At 36.8% G+C, this 21,587-nt stretch overlaps 1 protein-coding gene across 6 annotated transcripts in view; it reads left to right on the top strand.

Annotated features, from left to right (window-relative positions):
• The window catches only part of LOC126267827 (putative thiamine transporter SLC35F3), a 652,799-nt gene that overhangs the window by 472,183 nt on the left and 159,029 nt on the right, over nt 1-21,587 (top strand). For 4 of the 6 annotated variants that reach the window (XM_049973150.1, XM_049973156.1, XM_049973133.1 and 1 more), the window contains exons 10-12: nt 9,590-9,679; nt 10,914-11,043; nt 18,156-18,185. In XM_049973150.1, the coding sequence (XP_049829107.1) occupies nt 9,590-9,679; nt 10,914-11,043; nt 18,156-18,185 (250 nt within the window). Of the gene's footprint in view, nt 1-9,589; nt 9,680-10,913; nt 11,044-16,831; nt 16,883-18,155; nt 18,186-21,587 lie in introns of all 6 variants that reach the window. The other 2 variants (XM_049973141.1, XM_049973162.1) reach the window with 2 other exon arrangements.

Below are 21,587 nucleotides of genomic sequence, written 5' to 3'. Positions count from 1 at the left end.
ATGTGGAAAAATATGAATTGTCAGAAACTTGAAGATATATTCCAGTTACTAGTAATCACCTATTTACTAAGTTTCGAGAACCAGCAGTAAGTGAAGAATCTAGAAACATACTTCAGTCTCCAACATATCACTCCAGTAGGAACTATAAAGACAAGATTAGTCCAACTGCAGAGTATTTAAGGAGTCATACTTCCTTGTCACTGTTTTTGAATGGGGAAGAAAGGAACATTAACATATAGTACCAGCATAATGCTATGTACCCTTTGCCATTTGTATTGGTGCACATGTAAAAAAAAGTGGAAAGAAAGGCAGACAGTTGTTGGCAAGCAGTTGATCAAAGATGTAGTAACATGTCTGTGCTGATACTCACAGCCAATGGCATGCTGACTGTTTATGGGGGCTGGTGTGAACAGATAGATGTGAGTGACGACAAATGGACAAAACTAACTGAGATGTGGGAAGGTATAGGGCATGGAAGAAGTAAATAAATTTTGGGATTCAAGAGAGTGAAGTGGCATATAGTGGTAGTGACATAATGTGACTGATTGCAATAACAGTCACAAAACAGATAGCAAGAGAGAAGTAAGGGGAAAAGGAAGAATGTAAAGTCTTGAAATAGGAAAAGTGACATGTTAAATAAAGGGAATTGAAAGGGTGAAGGCAAGCAAGTGAAAAGCTGGCAGCTTGAAATGTGCCAACATTGTTATGAACACACTTCGATATTTAACTAAAAAATCTCAAGTTCAATGTATGGGTGGTGTACTCTTGAAGCTAACAACATTTCCTTTTAAACATTTTTGGCATTCATTGTCAGTAAGGTCAGGATAATTTAGTGGCATTCTAATTAATAAATAATGTAGTTCACACAGTAAACAGTGACATCAGGATTTATTACATTATAATAAAGACAATCACAGAGCTTATAACACAAATTCTGTTTCAATCAAAGTTGACAGCTATGAATCACTTGATATTGAATTAAACTTGGTCTTGACACAATTTCCATATATAATAATAATAATGCTGATTGAGAGACATTTACTTTTTTAATTATGTAATTTCAGTTGAAATTCAAATACATTGCAATAAATCTGTAATAACCACTAAAATAAACAAATTCTGATAATCCTAACATGTTTTCAGTAACAAAATGTTGAATATTTCAAATAAAATTACTGTCCTTGTAGCTAAACAGTTTAGAAGTAATTTATATTCACATCTGTTTACATTTCAATTTGGGTTACATGGTTAATAAGTAACACATATTGAATTTACAATGGAAATCAGCCAACTGTATTCCAATGTTATCATTTTATACATCAACATTTATATATCAAACTGATAATGAACTGCAATGTACCTTCACAATGGCCATTGTGTGTAGTTTTCAGTTAACATGATACTGAAGTACTGTATTCAATTGATTTTCTCATGTTGAGAAATCAGAAGGAGCAATCTGTTTTAATTCATAAAAACTTTTTTAAGTCAACACCTTATATTTCTTTATTTACAGCAATCAGTTTTGACAGACTTTGCTGCCATCTTCAGGTCTTCAGACAGTTCAAAAAAAATTTTAAGACCTGATGTTGACTGCAAATTCTGTCGAAACCAATTATTGTAAATAATGAACTATTTGTGCAGTTTTGGCATTAGAAGGTTTTATTAAAGTATTTGTAATATATATTCCCATTCTGTTACATTACAAGCTGAAGATGGACAAAAACAGCAGTAGTGCCAAGCAATGGTGAATGTGCTGGAAGGATGATGAAACAGTGTGTATGTTTGACTGACTTTTGGAGTCACTGGTGTTATACGGACTGCATGTTTAACTATTGTTGTTACATCTACAGTTAAGTACAGTGTAGCAGATGCCATTTATGTGAGCAGACAGGAATCTAATCATCATATGCATGCAGTATACTCTATATTAATTGCAACACACATGGCACACATTGTTGCTGCTTTCACATGTGGCCCTTCATGTGATCAGTTAGGACTTGACCGTGACTGGATTGCTCTAGGAAGTACTTTGTGGATGTTTTGGAAAAGGGGTTACCCTCAGAGGATAACCATGGAAGTAAGGGCCTAGTGACTGGTCACCAAAGCCTTGGCAGCGGATGTTGTTGTGTTTTACAAGGCTTGGTTGATGTTCATGATTAGGGGAATACTGGCTAGTAAGTGATGTGCAGTTATGGTGAATTTCTTAATATCAGGGGAAGAAGTAACTTGGGAAACATGTTTTATGACTAGCTGTGTATGATATTGCTTGTCTGGTTGGGTTATCAGCACATTCAGATACCTCCTGCTTCCCATTGCAGTTGCAACACCTATGGGTACCAACTCTGTGCAGAGGGATTTTCTGACTTGGCATTGCTGGCATGTGTTGAAATGGAGGTGTTGTTCCAGGTTGGTGTGTCATATATACACTCCTGGAAATTGAAATAAGAACACCGTGAATTCATTGTCCCAGGAAGGGGAAACTTTATTGACACATTCCTTGGGTCAGATACATCACATGATCACACTGACAGAACCACAGGCACATAGACACAGGCAACAGAGCATGCACAATGTTGGCACTAGTACAGTGTATATCCACCTTTAGCAGCAATTCAGGCTGCTATTCTCCCATGGAGACGATCGTAGAGATGCTGGATGTAGTCCTGTGGAACGGCTTGGCATGCCATTTCCACCTGGCGCCTCAGTTGGACCAGCGTTCGTGCTGGACGTGCAGACCGCGTGAGACGACGCTTCATCCAGTCCCAAACATGCTCAATGGGGGACAGATCCGGAGATCTTGCTGGCCAGGGTAGTTGACTTACACCTTCTAGAGCACGTTGGGTGGCACGGGATACATGCGGACGTGCATTGTCCTGTTGGAACAGCAAGTTCCCTTGCCGGTCTAGGAATGGTAGAACGATGGGTTCGATGACGGTTTGGATGTACCGTGCACTATTCAGTGTCCCCTCGACGATCACCAGAGGTGTACGGTAGTGTAGGAGATTGCTCCCCACACCATGATGCCGGGTGTTGGCCCTGTGTGCCTCGGTCGTATGCAGTCCTGATTGTGGCGCTCACCTGCACGGCGCCAAACACGCATACGACCATCATTGGCACCAAGGCAGAAGCGACTCTCATCGCTGAAGACGACACGTCTCCATTCGTCCCTCCATTCACGCCTGTCGCGACACCACTGGAGGCGGGCTGCACCATGTTGGGGCGTGAGCGGAAGACGGCCTAACGGTGTGCGGGACCGTAGCCCAGCTTCATGGAGACGGTTGCGAATGGTCCTCGCCGATACCCCAGGAGCAACAGTGTCCCTAATTTGCTGGGAAGTGGCGGTGCTGTTCCCTACGGCACTGCGTAGGATCCTACGGTCTTGGCGTGCATCCCTGCGTCGCTCCGGTCCGGTCCCAGGTCGACGGGCACGTGCACCTTCCGCCGACCACTGGCGACAACATCGATGTACTGTGGAGACCTGACGCCCCACGTGTTGAGCAATTCGGCGGTACGTCCACCCGGCCTCCCGCATGCCCCCTATACGCCCTCGCTCAAAGTCCGTCAGCTGCACATACGGTTCACGTCCACGCTGTCGCGGCACGCTACCAGTGTTAAAGACTGCGATGGAGCTCCGTATGCCACGGCAAACTGGCTGACACTGACGGCGGCGGTGCACAAATGCTGCGCAGCTAGCGCCATTCGACGGCCAACACCGCGGTTCCTGGTGTGTCCGCTGTGCCGTGCGTGTGATCATTGCTTGTACAGCCCTCTCGCAGTGTCCGGAGCAAGTATGGTGGGTCTGACACACCGGTGTCAATGTGTTCTTTTTTCCATTTCCAGGAGTGTAGATAGAAGTTTATGTTGAGCCATGAAAAAGGGTGATATCAACATCCAAGTACATGAGGTGCTGGGAATGAAGTACATTTTAGAGTAGGTATTAGGATTGTAGAGAAAAGAGCAGAGGCAATGCTTGTCATGATCTAGATGATGAAGATGTTATCATTGAAAGTTACACAACAATGAGTTGTGCTGTTAGGAAGCATTCCTTTTGATGACTCAATAATAGGTTGGTGTGAGAAAGGTGGTGTCCTATGGCAGTGAGGCGATGGGTATCATAGCAGTGACAGTGAAAAGAAAGGAGTGGTATTTTTGCTCACTTATCTCTCTTCCACCACTGTATTCATTGTTATTCTACTTGACTTGAGTTACTTGTTTGGAACTCATCCATCCAGTCACTTTTGCTTCTTACATCTAATCCTTCTCTCTTCTCACTCATGTCAGATTCCTACACTCATGCTCATCATGTAGCATTGTGCAATTTGAACACTTACTACTTCAGTTCACTGATAACATCACTGAGTGCCCATAAACCACCCACACAATTTCAATTGGTAATTACACAAATGACTATTGTACTGAACCCCTCCCCAGTTTCTCCCCTCACCATCATCACCAAGCAACCATCTTCTCTACTACCTCAGATACAACACTTAATTCATCCTTCTAGTTAGTTTCAATTTTGGCACTTCTCTGTCTCTTGGCACTATAAACATATCCATACCTCATGCTGTCAGACTCAGCTTCTTGATTGTGCACATTTCATTGTAACTGATAACTGTGAACACAGATTCTTTTACTCTGTGTCTATAAATCCCTGCATCCCATCTTTGAGATTAAGACCCTTTCTTCCAACAATAGGTACAACATTCTCAGAAAACTGTTTAAGCTACTTGTGTCTTACATCCATCACAACCCACTAAAAATAAAAATAAAATAAAATAGAAAAGTTACTCCCACAAACACAATATTCTCATCCATTCAATAGCTCATAGCTCTTAGCTTACATCTTACATGCCCACTTTGTTCTCCACCCACAGTGACTTCCTTTTCACCCAGTAAAATACACTACTCCCAAATACCCTCTCCATACACGCAACATCATCACCAATGTTTCACTTGAATATGTTGCCCTTCTCCTTATAATGCCTCATATTTAACTGTTAACTCCAGTTTAACCACACTCCTCAATCCTCATCCACCCAGCCACCCTCTGGTAACCCTCCATGTATTCCTCACCTATAACATGGCTTCACTTTCATCCCCCAAATCCATTCCCAGTGAGTCAAGCATTACAACTATGACCTAGAACTAAAAGACCTTGTCACTCTTCTGCAAGACAATAAGGACATTTGAGGTGGCAAACAACTTTGAATGCCAAAGGAGGGAGAAGGACATCAGTCATACCTTTTTTGAGAGGAACAGCCCTACAATTCATCTTAATCAATTTATGGCAGCCTCAATCTGCTTGGCTGAATTAGCTTTGCACCCAACTTCTCCTAGATGGGAGTCCAGTGATTTAATCATTGTACCATTTTACTCAGACTCACCACTGTGCTTATTAACCAGGCCAACTGTGGGGCATTTCCTCCACTAGTTATTCAATACCACTATTACAAACATTTTCTCTCTTACTCCATCCCAGAATTTCACACTGCTTCCAAACATTTCTCAGAATATTTGTTTTGTAACACTATAAATCTCTTGTACACCCACCTTTAAACTAAAAACATCAAGAACTGAACTATTGTTCTGTCCATCTAGGCTGATTACAATAGTTCCACAGAAAGATCCTCCATGTCAGTCAATGTCTCCAATCAAATAATCCACAGTCTCTCTTCCTACTTTAAAAAACTAATCACTTCCTTGCTTGCCACCTTATTTACTGTCCCACTCCCCCTAGATACCTTCCTAGTCAATGTACATAAACATGCCTCATGTTTATTGTCACACTGTCATATAACATTACCTTTCCTGATATTCTGCTCACATCAGATCAGTCATCCACTTCTTAATCCTTTTTTCAACCACATTCAGAAAAAAAATGCTGAACTTTAAAAATAAATCAGTGGAACTGCCATGAAACCCACATATCAGCTTTATATGCTGACCTGTTTAAGGACTTCCTTAAAAAGGAAATGATTTGTTTGGTTTGGTTTAATTGATGTCATCTTCATGACCTGGGTCCCTGGAATGGATCACTTCTTTCCTTTACTTCACAACCTCAAGTTTTACTCTCAAACTTCTTTCATTGGCTCTTTGTCAGGACAACATGCTAAATTTCTGGATATTTATACCCACCTTTGAATTGGCTTTTAGAAACTTCTTTGTGTTTAAAACACATCAGTCACCATCATACCTCCACTCCAAGAGTTGTAAGGAATTTTATGTCAACAAACCCCTTCCCTATAATTACCTGGTCTCAATAATTATGTGGCCAACAACAAAGAATTACATATACCCAAGTTCAGAAGAGCCAGTGTTTACAATTCTAGTGGCACATGGAGCTTCAGCTTGGCATTTACATCATAATAGTTAGGGTACAATACATGTTGATATTCATTGCAAGTCCAATTCATTGTATCATTTCTTTTGAAAATCACAATTCAAGTACATAGAAGTGATTGAAATATAAGAACTCCACATCAATAGAATTACTAAAACAACAAGCATTTGACTTTTTTTAATTTTTTAATTTTATTGATTTATTTTATTTTATTTTGCAGACAAGTGGTCATAGCAAAAATATTAAAAATGGATGTATTTATTTGTAATTACTTTGACGGCCACCTGGTGCCCCTATAGTTTTCAGATAAGTGAAATGTATCAGCTGACAGCATTCATCTTAGGTCTGCTTCAAAATGTCTGACATGAATGTTTGTGAGTGAATAAATTGCTCTCTTTGAAATTGGTGTTAGTGCATACATCAGTATGGTATTGATGAGATAGATTAGATGATTTAGAGGTAGTGGTCAGGTGGCGAGATGTTCAATACGTGGAAGACCATGCATTTGTACACGGAGACAAGAGGAAGAACTGGTCAGGGCAGCTCCTTTGTCAATCATCCAGGAACTAAGGAGAAATTCCCATTTCCTATGCTCCAAAGCCACCTGATCTCAACCCCATAGAGCACATATTGGCTTAACTTAAGAAGACTCTGTGGGACAACTGCCCGGACCCCCCTCCGTGCTGTGAATGCCCTAAGGAGTTTAATTCATTCTTCATGGGAGGGTATTGGCATAGATGAGGACTTTTTCCATAGACTTGTAAATTCTATGTCTCAAAGGATCAAAGCCGTTCTTGATGCCAATGGCATGTATACAAAATACTGAAGCTATATGTAGCCATTGCCAGTCTACATTTTATATCCTCTTAACTTCAACCATCATCAGTTATTTTGCCCCCTAAATAGCAAAACTGATTTACTACTTTAAGCGTCTCATTTCCTAACCTAAATCCCTCAGCAGCACCCAATTTACATGTGCTGGGGCCATTGCTGTTCTTAATATTTATAAATGATTTGCTAAGCCATTTATCAAAAGCAGATGCAGTATTGTATGCTGATGACACTAGTCTATTTGTAAAGCTACAAATGAAACTAACTTACTGGAGAGCATCACAGTAGCCACAGGAGAAGCAAACAGGTAGTTTACAAACAACAAATTAATTGTTAATGACAAAAAACAGTTTGGTTGAGCTTCAGACATATAACAAACAAAGTAAAATCTGACCTAACTGTAAAACTTGGGCAGTGTAAGATAGAGCAAACCCCCCACACTAAATTTTTAGGATTATGGCTGGATGAATATTTAATGTGGGAGAAACACACAGAAAAGTTAAACAAAAAATTAAGTCAGTATTGCTATGTTCTTAGAATACTAAAAAATTCCTGTAGTGTTGATGCAGTGTTATGTTCATACTTTTCACTCATACAGAGCCCACTAAGATATGGTATCATATTTTGGGGAAATACCAGTTTGGTCAAACACTCATTTGTGCTTAAAAAGAGGGCAATAACAATGATCAGAGGTATGACACACAGAGAATCATGTAAAGAACTACAACTCATGCTACCATGCTACCATGTATCTATATTTATGAAAGTATATGTTTTATGAAGGCACACCAGGAACATTGTTAAACAGTCAAGTTCATAACTACAAAATGAGAAATAGAGACAAGTTTTGTAGAGAAAGTCATGCAAAAGCTATGTGTCAAAAAAGTGTCCTTTATCAAGCAAAACTCTTATTTAGTGCACTACCAAAGGAAATTAAAAGTATACCAAAATTCCACATAACCAAAAAAGAACTTGAAAAACATTTAATTAGCAAGAGTTTTTATAGTGTCAAGGAATACTTAAATCACCAGCATTCAATATACAGTAGCTTATTTCCTTCATTGTAATGACCCAAAATGCTCATTGAAAACTAAATTGTATTCATCTATTATTCTAATTTAGCATATTATGAATGTTGTTATGCATATGGTTTCATGCTACATGTAATAATATTTTATTTATGGACATATAATTGTAAATCTTTTCATGTCCTATTTCCTATGTAAGGCAATATATGAGAAATCCTATATCATTTTTATAATGGTGAGATACAAGGATGCTAAATATGTAAATAAATAAATAAATAAATAAATAAAAATTCGACTACATACCATTATCCTCATTTTACTTTTGTTGATGTTCATCTTATATCCTTCTTTCAAGACAATGTCCATTCCGTTCAATTGATCTTCCAGGTCGTTTTCTGTCTATGGCAGAATTGCAATGTCATCAGTGAACCTCAAAGTTTTTATTTCTTCTCCATGGATTTTAATTCCTACTCTGAATTTTTCTTTTGTTTCCTTTACTGCTTGCTCAATATACAGATTGAATAACATCGGGGATAGGCTACAAACCTGTCTCACAGCCTTCCGAACCCATTCATGCCCCTCGACTATTATAACTGCCATCTGGTTTCTGTACAAATTGTATATAGCCTTTTGCTCCCTGTATTTTACCCCTGCCACCTTCAGGGGTATGATCATACAATTTCATATCCCTTACAAAGTGTTACAGTCATGTAGTTGTATGAGATGACTGATTCCAATAGTGACTCAATGATGTTGTAGTCAAAGGATACTATGCATTTTTTTTCATTTTTGGAGTGAAATTACGTTTTTGAACATTTAAATCAAGTTACAAACCTTTGCATCACTTTAAAATCTTAAAAGTGCCTTATCTACAAAATGTCTGAGGTTAATATTAATATTGTCTGTGAGGATGTATGTATACAACATGAACAGCAAGAACTCCACCATACAAGTTCTTGATGTATAGATGTGAATGTTTGTTTATGTTTCAGACAGAATGCTCTTAAATCAGAAAAAAAGATCAAAAGCTCAAAATGTTTGCTACTTTCTACTCTATTAAGTGTGCCTGTATACCATCTATCATTCATAATGTATGATGCCGTTCCTAAATTTGTAACATTTACATGTTTCTTATACCCAGTAGAACTTTTGTGAGCGATGAATACAAATTTCACTTCTAATGTTATTGTTAGTTGCAAATTTGGAGTCTTGAAATGATGTTTGTTTTTAGCCATGCAATCCATTTCTTGACTTGAAGCATTCATCATGATTCATTTATTGTTTTGATTTGGGATTTAAAATTGATAACCTAGAGGAATATTAGCAAATTCAAAAGAACTACTGCTTTGAGTCTCTTATTTGCTTAAAATTTGTTTTTCTTTTCCAGTTGCAAACCTGCTGGGTAACTTCAGTGTTGCTCTCACATATGACTTATTCATCACACTAGGGCTTATTACAGCAGTTCCTGTCTCTGCAGGTAATGCTTCATCTACTTTCATCAACACAGAACATTCAAGTAGTTTTTTTTTATGTTGACATAAAATTTGAATGATCTGAAGAACGAAATATGAAACACAATTTATAAATGAGTAAATGAAACACAGCACACGTTTTTTTTTATTTTTTGTGAGTATGAGTTATCCTAGTTCTCTGTTTGCTATAACCATTAGAGCACTTCAAATATAATTTCCATACAGTTTACTCTCTGACTTTCAGAGGCATGATTATTATAACAGCCAAAGAAAATGGCATGAGGAAGCTCTAGAACAGGTAAATCCATTGAGTCCATAGACAATTTCCTTGGCTCTATTTAAATTCCATAAAAAAAAAGCAAAATAACAGTTGCTGTACTTACTGAATTGTGTCCAAAGAAAGTAATTCCACATAAACTGCTCAAAAGTCCTTTTCTGCTGTCTTCAACACATCACATAGCTTGTGTTTTTGTGAACAATTGGTTAGTGATCATGCCCATATGAAACAGTTTGCTGAAATTATAGCAGATCTCATATGTGACAAGGCTGCCTCCTTCATAGAATATGACACATGTGCCAATGGGTTGGAATATGATGTGATAAGGGCGTGTACCAGACAGGTTTTGCACATGTCCCTTCCACAGGGATATGATCCAGCCCCATGCTACCTGACTCAAATCTCTGTGGAAGCCCAATTATGCTTTGTTGTTGTAGACTTTCAAGTGAAATTACCTTTTCTTTCATGCAGTTTACAATGGCATTTTATCCTTGTTAAGAAATATTTTTTTCATTTGCTTCTACAACTTAATTACATTTTGTCACTGAAGATTTGTTTCTGATGTTCTTTATTTCATATACTGGTTATACTATCCAAAAACAGCTTACAGTGTTCATTATCCTTGTTTCACTAGTTGCCTGGACCCATTGATAATGTATCTTACCTTTTTATCAATGAAGATGCACCATTTGCTAAGTTTAAACAGCTTTAACAACTTCTTTCCCCTTCTCATAACTATTTAGCAATATGCTTATGTTGTAATTTCTGAGTTCAGAATTTTCATTTCTTCAATGTGAATCATCGTGTCATGTAACACCCACAATTATTTTTAGACTTAATTATTACTTCCTCTACTTTATATTAACTTTTTGAATATGATATTTTATCATCTACTTTTTTTATGTTCCAAATTTTAACTTTCACCAAACAAACATTACTAATAATATATTATACATTTTCAGCTCTTGATGTGGTGTTATATGGAGCCCATTTTGCTGGAATGAAATTGGCAGGGATGATACTCATTTCAGTTGGATTTTTTCTGGTAATGTTTCCTGATAACTGGCCAGATTACATCACACGACTACTGAGGTACAGTGAAAAACACAGTTTCTGTATTCTTTGAAAGAAATAGATCCCTTACCTCTTTCATGTGCAACTGTATTTAGCAATTATTCATTACATTCATCATAATGTATTAGAAAATTTTCTTCCTAGCATCAATCGCGTGTTCCCTGCTGAAGAGAATAACTGCAAATTGCTTTCATTCTCTTTGACAATCTATAGATGAAATTACATAACATTGATGATATTTATCCAAAATTCACATATTTTTACCAGAAATCTATTTGCAGCATTAATTATATAGCATGAAGCACATCACATGTGAAATCTCATTGCATTAAATACACAGTATTTACCAGTAGCTGACAACTTATTTATAGAATTATACTAAAAATACTCTGCATTTTGTATCACTCACTTTCAATTTGTTTATGGGAAATACTCATTCAGTTTTTTTCTGTTTCTGTTTTTCATACACTTTTTTTCCTGTCAGTAGCTCTCATTTTCCAGACAGTCGAAACATCAATATAATCAAATAAAATTCGTCCTGCTTACTCTAACAACAGGTCAGTGCATTTCAGTGTGAATGATAACAGATTCCTTGAGCACTGTGTCTTCACTCTTTTTATTACAGAAGACACTGTGGTCACTGTAGGTGCATCACACAGTTGCTCACATCTTAGCCCAAAGGGACTGATATTCAGCGAGTGACAAATGCTTTAGTGACCTAAATCTTCCCAACCTGAAATTTGTATTTTTAAATGAAAATATTCATTCTAAGTATAAGAGGATACTGCCAGGATCAGTTTCTGTTTTTTCAAAAAACACTGAACTATGCACAGATAATCAGCAAGGTAGATAATCTACACCCAGATATTCCAGAGCTTGCTTCTTAATTTTTAATTTAGTGCATTATGCTCTTGAGGAAAAAGTAGGGAACAGCTCTGCATTCAGCTGAAATAGAGTGTAGAACTCAATAAATGTCAGACCATCTGGTTCACACCGCTTTGTTATTTTGAATAAGTTTTTTAATGCTTGGCTTCACATTATAGTTAGGTGTGTGTGTGTGTGTGTGTGTGTGTGTGTGTGTGTGTGTGTGTGAGTGTGTGTGTGTGTGTGTGTGTGTGTGTGTGTTTAATTCATGCACATAACTAGACAGGTTTTTCCCTCATTTTCTCCATATTTTTCCTTATCCATTATCTATTGCCAATTCTGTTTTCAGTCTCCACTATAAAGTTTTGGCTACAGTCTCTCTCTAATACTTCACTCTGCTCCAGCACACAGATGATGGATGGAACGCAAAAAGTACACAACATTTAAATTAAATCACTTAAAAGCATTGATTCACACTTAATTCCACACTGAGATTCTGGAAAAGAAATTGCGTAGAAATGCCATTGTTTCCATTTATTGCTGATAACAATGGAGACCATTCTAATTATTTTAAACTATCACCAAGAAAAGCCTGCATGTTATCGCCATCTGTAATTTTAATAATGCTACTTTGGAAGATGACTCAGACAGTATCATTACTTCCAGGCTATTTATTGTACTTCTGGATAATTTTATGTTTCTTGCGTCTCCTTATCTTCAACATTTGAACCTCTTATACTTTTTTTCTGTTTCCTATTTCTGTTTTTCATATATGAAAAGGTTAGTAAAATTCAAAAACAGAGTATTTAGTTTATATTTTTAAGTTAAATATTGAAGGATGAGACACTGAAAGTCCTTGATGGAATATAAATTATAGAAGAACCAAAGATAACCACTCACCATATGAGGCAGGCACATAAAAAAGTCTAGAAACATTGCTATTCTCTTTATTCAGAGTTAACTAGTACCAAAATCACACACACACACACACACACACACACACACACACACACACACACACACAAATTACATTGTCTAAGCCTACTACATTGTCAGCTGAGATAATGAACCCATGCAGGTGTATGTGTATTCTGTATCAGTTTGTTCTTTTTAGCAATGCTTTTTATGTTCCTATTGACCACTCAACAAGTGAGCTATATGGTGAGTTGTTACTTTTACTCTTGTCATTATTTGTATCAAATAGATATTAATCACCACAGGTAGTGGTCAGCATGCTTCACTATTAATATTCAGATCTTGGGTTTAATCTCAGCCACTGCCCAAATTTTTAGAAACACTCATAATGTAGGGTATCTGAGAGAAACTGCTTCAAAAGATGGATGAATTGGCAGCATAGAGATCAGGTCCAACAAAAACTGCTGCACTAAAGCATTAGATGCTTAACAACAGAACATACAATCTTTCTAAATTTTCTCATTATGACAATACTCAGGCTTGCAAAATATTAAGATAGATGTTGACTATTCAAGAGCTGTTTACCTCACTGATGGTAAAAAAAAAAAAAAAAAAAAAAAAAAAAAAAAAAAAAAAAAAAAAAAAAAAATCTACAAGTTAAAATGTGGAATGTTGGTAGCAGAAATGTTCTGTGAAAATTCCGAATAAGAGAAATGAGTAAGTATAAAATTAACATTAATAGAGAGTAGTTAGTAAAATGAAGAGATATACACTCATGCTCATAAATTAAGGATAATTGCAGAATGTCGTGCCACACAATGTGGCACTACGCAAAACTGGCACTAAAAACATAGGCAGAGAGGGAACACCCACGACACAGATCTGTAAGTCCACGGTATTGGTGGTAAGTTAAGAAAACCGTCCTGAAACACATGTGCACAAAATGTCACTGTTTCCTGCGCATGTACCCCAACATCAGTATGGAATATGATCACCATGCACATGTACACAGGCCGCACAATGAGTTGGCATACTCTGGATAAGGTGGTTAAGCAGCTGCTGGGGTATAGCCTCCCATTCTTGCACCAGTGCCTGTCAGAGCTCCTGAAGTGTCATAGGGGTTTGAAGACATGCAGCAATATGTCAACCGAGAGCATCCTAGATGAGCTTGATGGGGTTTAGGTCTGGAGAATAGGTCATGCCACTCCATTCGCCTGATATCTTCTGTTTCAAGATACTCCTCCACGATGGCAGCTCTGTGGGGCCATGCATTATCGTCCATCAGAAGGAATGTGGAACCCACTGCATCCCTGAAAAGGCAGACAAACTGGTGCAAAATGACGGCCCAATACACCTGACCTGTTATAGTTCCTCTGTCAAAGACATGCAGGGGTGTATGTGCACCAATCATAATCCCAACCCACACCATCGAACCACGACCTTCATACTGGTCCCTTTCAAGGACATTAAGGGTTTGTTATCTGGTTCCTGGTTCACGCCAGGTGAAAACCCGGTGAGAATCACTGTTCAGACTATACCTGGACTCGTCCGTAACAGCCTGTGTTTAACACTTAAGAGGGACATGGAATGGGAAGATCTCATAGGCTCAGTTGTAGGTAAAACTATGTAAACCAGAAAACAAAACAGTTCTCCAAATTAAAACAAATAAATAAAAGAGTAGGATTTTTCATTTCTTTCGAAAATCTGATGTTCTTTTCTTATTTCTTTAGCAGATTTTGATATCCTAAAATTGTGATAATGGCATGTATATTAGGTTGCTGAGTATCTTAAGAAACTTAACACTCTTTTAAGATGCTCTTGAGATGTTTGCCTCTGGAAGATTTGAATATGTTTGTTGTGATGTCTCAGAAACAATTTCATCATAGTGATACTAGATTTGTAAGATGATTGTAATGTAATATATTGTAATTGTCATCCAAAACAAAAGTTTATTGATTCTGATTTGTTTTTAAGTACAATGAAATAAGGAACCATTATATTTGTGTGCTGATGGAAAGCCCTTGGTGAAATATAAAGAATGAGAGAATATAAAGAAGAAGAATATTAAGAATGAAAAATAATAATTCACCATTTAGTCAATGCAGTGAGAGATCAATAGGCTCATAAGCAAGACTGAAAAAATTGATAGGTTTTTGGATGATGGCCTTCTTCAGACTTAACTAATACAGTACATGCACATGCACTAACTCACTCCTTCATGGATACATTTCCCAGGTAATTACATTGAATCAGCATTTCAAGTCAAGTTGATTTGTGGTGTCAGTACAGTTTGTCTGGGGCAATGTAGCTGTACAGAGAGGGGGAAGGGGTGTCCATCATGTACCATATTTTGTACTAGTTGGCTTTGAAGAAGGACATCAGACAAAAGATCTGCAACATTTTCAGTCTTGTTTATCTGCCAGACAACCACTCGGATGTCTGAGTTGTACCGTAAGTTGTTGCTCCTTCCATTGTTTGTATTAGATTTGTGGGTTGTAGAAACTGTTCAGTGGCTCATAATACTAACTGAATATAAACCTGGTTCTTATCTGTGTCCAATGTATCATGAAGATCTTATTTTGCATTTATTTCAATGATAAAGTTGCAGAAAACAATTTTTATAAGGAAGAGTATTCCACAACAAAAGAACGTTGTCACTCATTGTTTGGAACCTACAACTGTTAACTGCTCCCTCCCTCTACATTTATGAAATTATGATATTCTTATACAGGAAAAAACAATTATTTGAGGAAAGCATATAGAACAACTATTAAGACCTGCTCGTACAGTGTAATATGTAGCATACAAGCTTGCGAGACAGGTAAGTGAGCCAGACCGGGACTCAATTCACTCAGTGGATTAACGTCCATGGCTGATGCACCAGCCAGCTTTAGTGTGATTTTTAGGCAGTTTCCCATTCTCATTTAGGCACATGCTAGACTGGTTCCCAATTTCTGCCTCAGAAAATCTGATACACAAACAGTTAAAATATGATCACATACAGAACACAATTTACACAATTCAGGGCACAAGCTGCAAAGTTAAATGAAATGAATGCGCCAGTTTGTGAGTACAGCAGACCCCATACTAGACAGTATTAACACTAAGAAGAAGAAGAAGAAGAAGAAGAGGAAGAAGAAGAAGAAGAAGAAGAAGGAGACATAGAACAATTTTAAAACAAATAAATTTGTATGTTTCATACATACTGCTTGAAATTACATGTTCATGGCCCTTAGTACAAGGGAATAGTCATCTATAGCAAGTTTAGAAACAAAAACATATTTAGCATTAAGTTGGGATATTAAAAAAGATGCCTATGATACATTCTGGTGGAGAAATGTTAAAGTTCAATGAAAAGACTCACGCAGAATGAATTGCTAATTTGAGCAGGATGTAACTTAGTAGGACTCTATTAGAAGTATTAAGTAAATATTTTTCCATACTCAAACTGTATTAAGATCGGGTTACTTACAAACATTTCAACAGTGATGAAATTTTACGCAACTTTTTCAACGTCTCTTAAGTACTTAAAATGAAATACTTTGAAACATGTTAATAAATCATGAATCACAATGAACTTTCAAATTAAATCATTGTTTTGACTAATCCTTCCATTCCTGTCTGCAATTAAAAATTAGAACTAATGTTTCAGTATACATATTAATATTAAACATTGTGGATATCACTGCTAGTCACCACTTTTTTCAAAACTTGTAATACTTCTGAATAGTTTATTCCATAAATGCCCCAGAGCTAGAGATCTGACTTATTTACAGGAAAACTGTCAAGCAGTAATGTTTAAATCTTTTGAGCTACAGAAAATATTTAAAACTAAAGACTTGCCTGTTGAGGAGTTTATAATACGAGATGTACCAATATAGTATATAACCCAATATAACAAATGCTAATATGGTCTCTGGGGTTTCTTCAGCATGCTTGATAGAATCTATGGTTTTGGGAGTCCAGTTGATTGATGGACCAGTTTTATACAAATTATTTTGATGTCTCACCTAGTCATCTTTATCAGGTGCTGCAAACAATGGTCTTCAATTTGCTCACTACATGGACCTAACCAAAGGTACTGTTGGCGGCCTTCTAGTAACAGACTATTATTTTGTGCAAGACATTTGAGATTTATTTTGAAGAATTGATGCCAGAATCTTTTAGATGCTTCATAGTTATACCCTTCCCATGCTACCTCCAGTGTAGAAACTGTATTTTAATTTCAGGGAGAGAAATTTGGAGAAAAGCTTGAATAACTGGGCAACCATGCTTTGTCATATCATAAATATTTATATAAGGGCTGACGACCAAAGTCTGTCTCTCTGTGAAGAAATAAACTATCCAATTTAACACTCAGATTGAACCAAATACCCTTCACCACAATATGCATAATTAAATAAATGTCTTGTTTTGTTGATTCTCTTCACTTTTACAGTAATTTTCTCTGTTAATTTTAATTGTACTTTTCACATACCACTTCATTATAAATTATATGCACATTTCATATAACTGTTGAAAATCATTACACTTAATAAATAAAAATCTGTCAGTAAAATTACAGTTCAGATCACGGTTATGCAATGAACATGAATTACAGAGAATGGTTGTATCTTTATTCCTATTGGTACAAAGTCAGTTCTATAATCTGCCTCTTGGATGGAGTAAGTCATTTCTATAATCTGCCTCTTGGATTGAGTAAGATAAAATTTAAAATTTCAGTATTTATCACTTGTGTCTTACTGTTTATTTTCTCTTATGTCTATTTACTGATCCTCAGAACACTAGATCTCTGTTTCAAGAAAGGAAATATATTATCTTGTAGGAGGATTTATTCTGATTTATTGTGAATGTCATGGATTAGAAAAGTAAAATACAATATTTCAACCCAATGACATTCAGCAGACTGCAAAAACATTTCTAACAGATGTTTACGTGCACATATCTACAATTAAAATGTCTGAGAAAAGAATTGTTCAAAACAACATCTTGGTTAGGGGAAAACCTTATTCTTAAAATAATTTTTTTCTTATACTAGTAGTGCAACTTCAGGATTTTCTTACAGTTTATATGTACATTAGTAAATATGCAGTATGGTATTTCAGTTGTGCTGTAATTTTGTCATACATTTTGGAATGCTCAATAACTTATAGTAGCATCTTGAATAATCATTGATACTACCATACTTAACTGCATCATTCCTCTAATAGCTGTAATGTAATACCAAAATGCCTGTAGTGAACATATCATGGTAATAATGTAAATTTTGCCTAATGATGTAGCTCTGCACTGTATCTATTCCCTTCACAATATTGGCCTTTGATCACGGTGGCAAATTTTTGTTGTTACAGAAACATCATCATGTTGAGCCACAGTGCAAGGTAAGGTCTTACCTGCCAGCTTCTTTCTCTCTTCCTTCACAAATCTAATGTACAATAGTTTTTCTCTTTTTTACGCTAGAAATATTTATTTGTTTTGAGTTTCTTAGTGCATGTTAGTTTAGATAGTGTTGAGATTTAGTGCAAATGGGTGAGTATCTAACCTAGAGAAATGATGATCTAAAATAGGATGTAAGCACTTCCTGCCATCTAGGTATAAACAATTAAGAGAGAGATGATAATCTGAATGTACTTAATTTAATACAATTTGTTAGACCTTAAGAGAACCACATGTAGGACTACATGAGAATAATATAATCTGATTAGAAATAGACTTACATTTGTTGTGTCACTGTTTTTACTCTGTAAATGAATACTTAGATCAATAATCTTGTTATTTGTGTTAAATTGAAAACATCGAGCAATATTATACATTAGGATACTAGAGGCCTATGTTAACAATGTTAACTGATATTTTCCGACATCTGCAACACACTGTATACCATCAGATCACATGGAATAAATAAATAAATAAATACTTATTTTAATGAGTTTCATGAAAGCTCAAGATTTCTCATGTCATATGTAGACCTAAAGAACGGACACACTTTTTTATACAGGGAATGTGAGGGATCATTTCTTAGTAGCATTTGTTCTCTATGATGTTCATGAATTTTGAAATGCTCCACACTATGGTTGTCTAATGGTTTCTACAGCCATTGTGTATCGAACTTTAATATTCGGCTATTTACTATGTAGTCATGTAGATTATAAAACTGAAAAAAAAGAAATACAGGTAAAAATATCATATTCAAGCAGGTTCAAAATATTAATTTCTACAGGGAAAACATTCCTATAAAGAAATGCTTAATTTTACAGTTTCAAAAAAAAAAAATTATCCTTAGGGGCTAGCACCAGCCCCTAATTCATCGTATTTCATCATCTCGTTGTAAAGGCCAGTCTTCAGTGATGTGAAGCAGAATATAAATTTACAGAGAGAAATAGGTGTGACAAAATACTAGTGCAATCTATATTCAAAGTTAATCACAGTTAATGATATTATACTTTAATCTGTTTGTGTGATGGAAAAGATCATAAATGAACATCTAATACAATTGGCAGAAAGGTTGTACTTTTAAAATATATGGACTATTTTCTAGGTACACTATTCACCAAACAGCAAATTAAATATAGTTTTAGAAGGGGCTACATTTTTATGGTCATGCAGGGCCTGTTAGACACTCTTCTTAATGACAATTGTAGGGAAAGATAGATTGCTAGTTACTGTAAAGAAGACCTGTTAAGTTGCAGACAGGCACAATTAAAAGACACTTATGCAAAGCTTTCAGCGACAGCTTTTATCAGAAAAAGAGAATCACACAACATTCATTCAAAAAAGCGAACAAACCTCACACACACATGACCACCAACTCTGGCAGCTCTGCCCCACAACCTCCTGACACTACACGTGTTGGCATTCTAATCCCTGCACACTCTGACAGACAGCATCAGTCTGTCCCCACCACTCATACACTACTGTCCCTTCCCCTTCCCAGTCCTGTCAAGAATGCTGCTGTCATGCCACGTGATAGTTGCATTCTGGTCAGATCTGCCGGAGTTGGTGGTTGTGCGTGCATGAGATGTGCTTAGTTGTGTGTATAAATGGTGTGTGTGTCTCTGTTTCTCTTTTGCTGATGAAGATTGTGGCCAAAAACTTTCTGAAAGTGTCTTTTGATTGTGCCTGTCTGCAACTTAATGTATCTTCTTTACAGTAAGTAGCAATCTATCTTTACCTACACTGTTGATATATCTACATGCAGTTTCTGTTGTTTGACAATCGTATTAATTATATGCATAAAATATGTGGCTGTATCAATAGAAGAGACTGACATATTAAATTATTCAGATTGCAATTGACAATAAATTCAGCCTTGAAGAACGTATTATAGACTGCTGATGTAATATCCCACAATGTAAAATCTGGGATGCAATAATGATAATATGAAATAGGATAGATTGCCACTTGCCACATAGAGGAGGCATTGAGTGGCCGACAGGCATATTTAAAGTACATTTAAAAATAGGCTGAGTTATCAGATAGAGTTATTCCTCTCTCCCTCTCACACTCTCTGCCTCTACCTTCCTCCCTCCCTCCCTCCCTCCCTCCCTCCTTCCCTCTCTCTCTCTCTCTCTCTCTCTCTCTCTCTCTCCCTCTCCCTCCCTCTCTCTCTCTCTCTCTATCCATCTTATCCATCTATATCTTTCTATATCTTTCACTCTCTCTCTCACACACACACACACACACACACACACACACACACACACACACACATGGGTACTATCATCATCTGGCAAAAAAATGTCCAACCTGCAGTTGAACCTTAGCACCAGAGATAACAGTGGCTGTGACTGCTCATATACGGACATTAACCATTGTATGAAATACAAATTTTGTCAAATGGGTATAGCATAAAAAATGCCAGGCTATTTTATTTACATTCATTCCCAAATGTTATCTGACAAAATATTTCAGCATAAAAAGTCTTGCTTAGTATAACATACCATTTAATAGGAGCATGAAGTTATTTTTTATGGCCTCCTACTTCACTAATGTATTTCTTACTAGAACAAAGTTATGCAAACTACTCAATGAAAGTTTCACACCACCAGCATGACTATCATGTATAGGTTGATTTTTGGGGGCTTGAAGGGACCAGACTACAAAGGCCATTGGTCCCCATGTATAGTTGTTGTTGTTGTGCCACCCCGGAAACCTCTTTCTCGACACTCTTTTGACCGCAGTCAATCACTGTGAGCAGGTATCCATGGAATGGAGGTAAAAGTAAATATTCATTTTCAGTACAGTTCAGCAGGTTGCACTGCCTCTTCAGTCATGAAAGTGATAATCCAGCTTGTATTATAATATTCAGCCTATCAAATGGTGTTGGAGGGTTACTCCAAATGTTGGATGTGTATCATCACTTTACAACAAGAAGGGCTGTCAACAAAAGGAAGCTGGCTGCCAAATAGGCATACCTCACAGTGATATAATTTGTAGATTCAGCTGTGAGGCACAGAACATTCAAGACCTGCTTTGTAGTTGACATCCTTGGTCAACAACACCAGCAGATGTCTTCTACCTGCAAATTTTAGCTTGCAGATATCCCAAAGAGAATTAAACAGAACTGCACATTGAAATCAAACAATAGTAAATTGATACTGTTGTCAGAATTCCACATTTCCTTTTCTTTATGCAGAAATTGAGTAAATGAAATGGACTACAGTATTAGCTGAAATGAACCAAACTGAGCGTGCATGGGACTAGCTGACACTTGCAGTGTGCCACAACAGGAACTGTCCTCACAAATTAGATGATCTCAGGGGCATTACTGTCAAAGAGTGAGA

The sequence above is a fragment of the Schistocerca gregaria genome, chromosome 1 (assembly GCF_023897955.1).
Source record: "Schistocerca gregaria isolate iqSchGreg1 chromosome 1, iqSchGreg1.2, whole genome shotgun sequence".
Lineage (NCBI taxonomy): Eukaryota > Metazoa > Arthropoda > Insecta > Orthoptera > Acrididae > Schistocerca > Schistocerca gregaria.
Note: the sequence above shows the minus strand (reverse complement) of the source record. Positions and strands in the feature narration are given on the sequence as shown.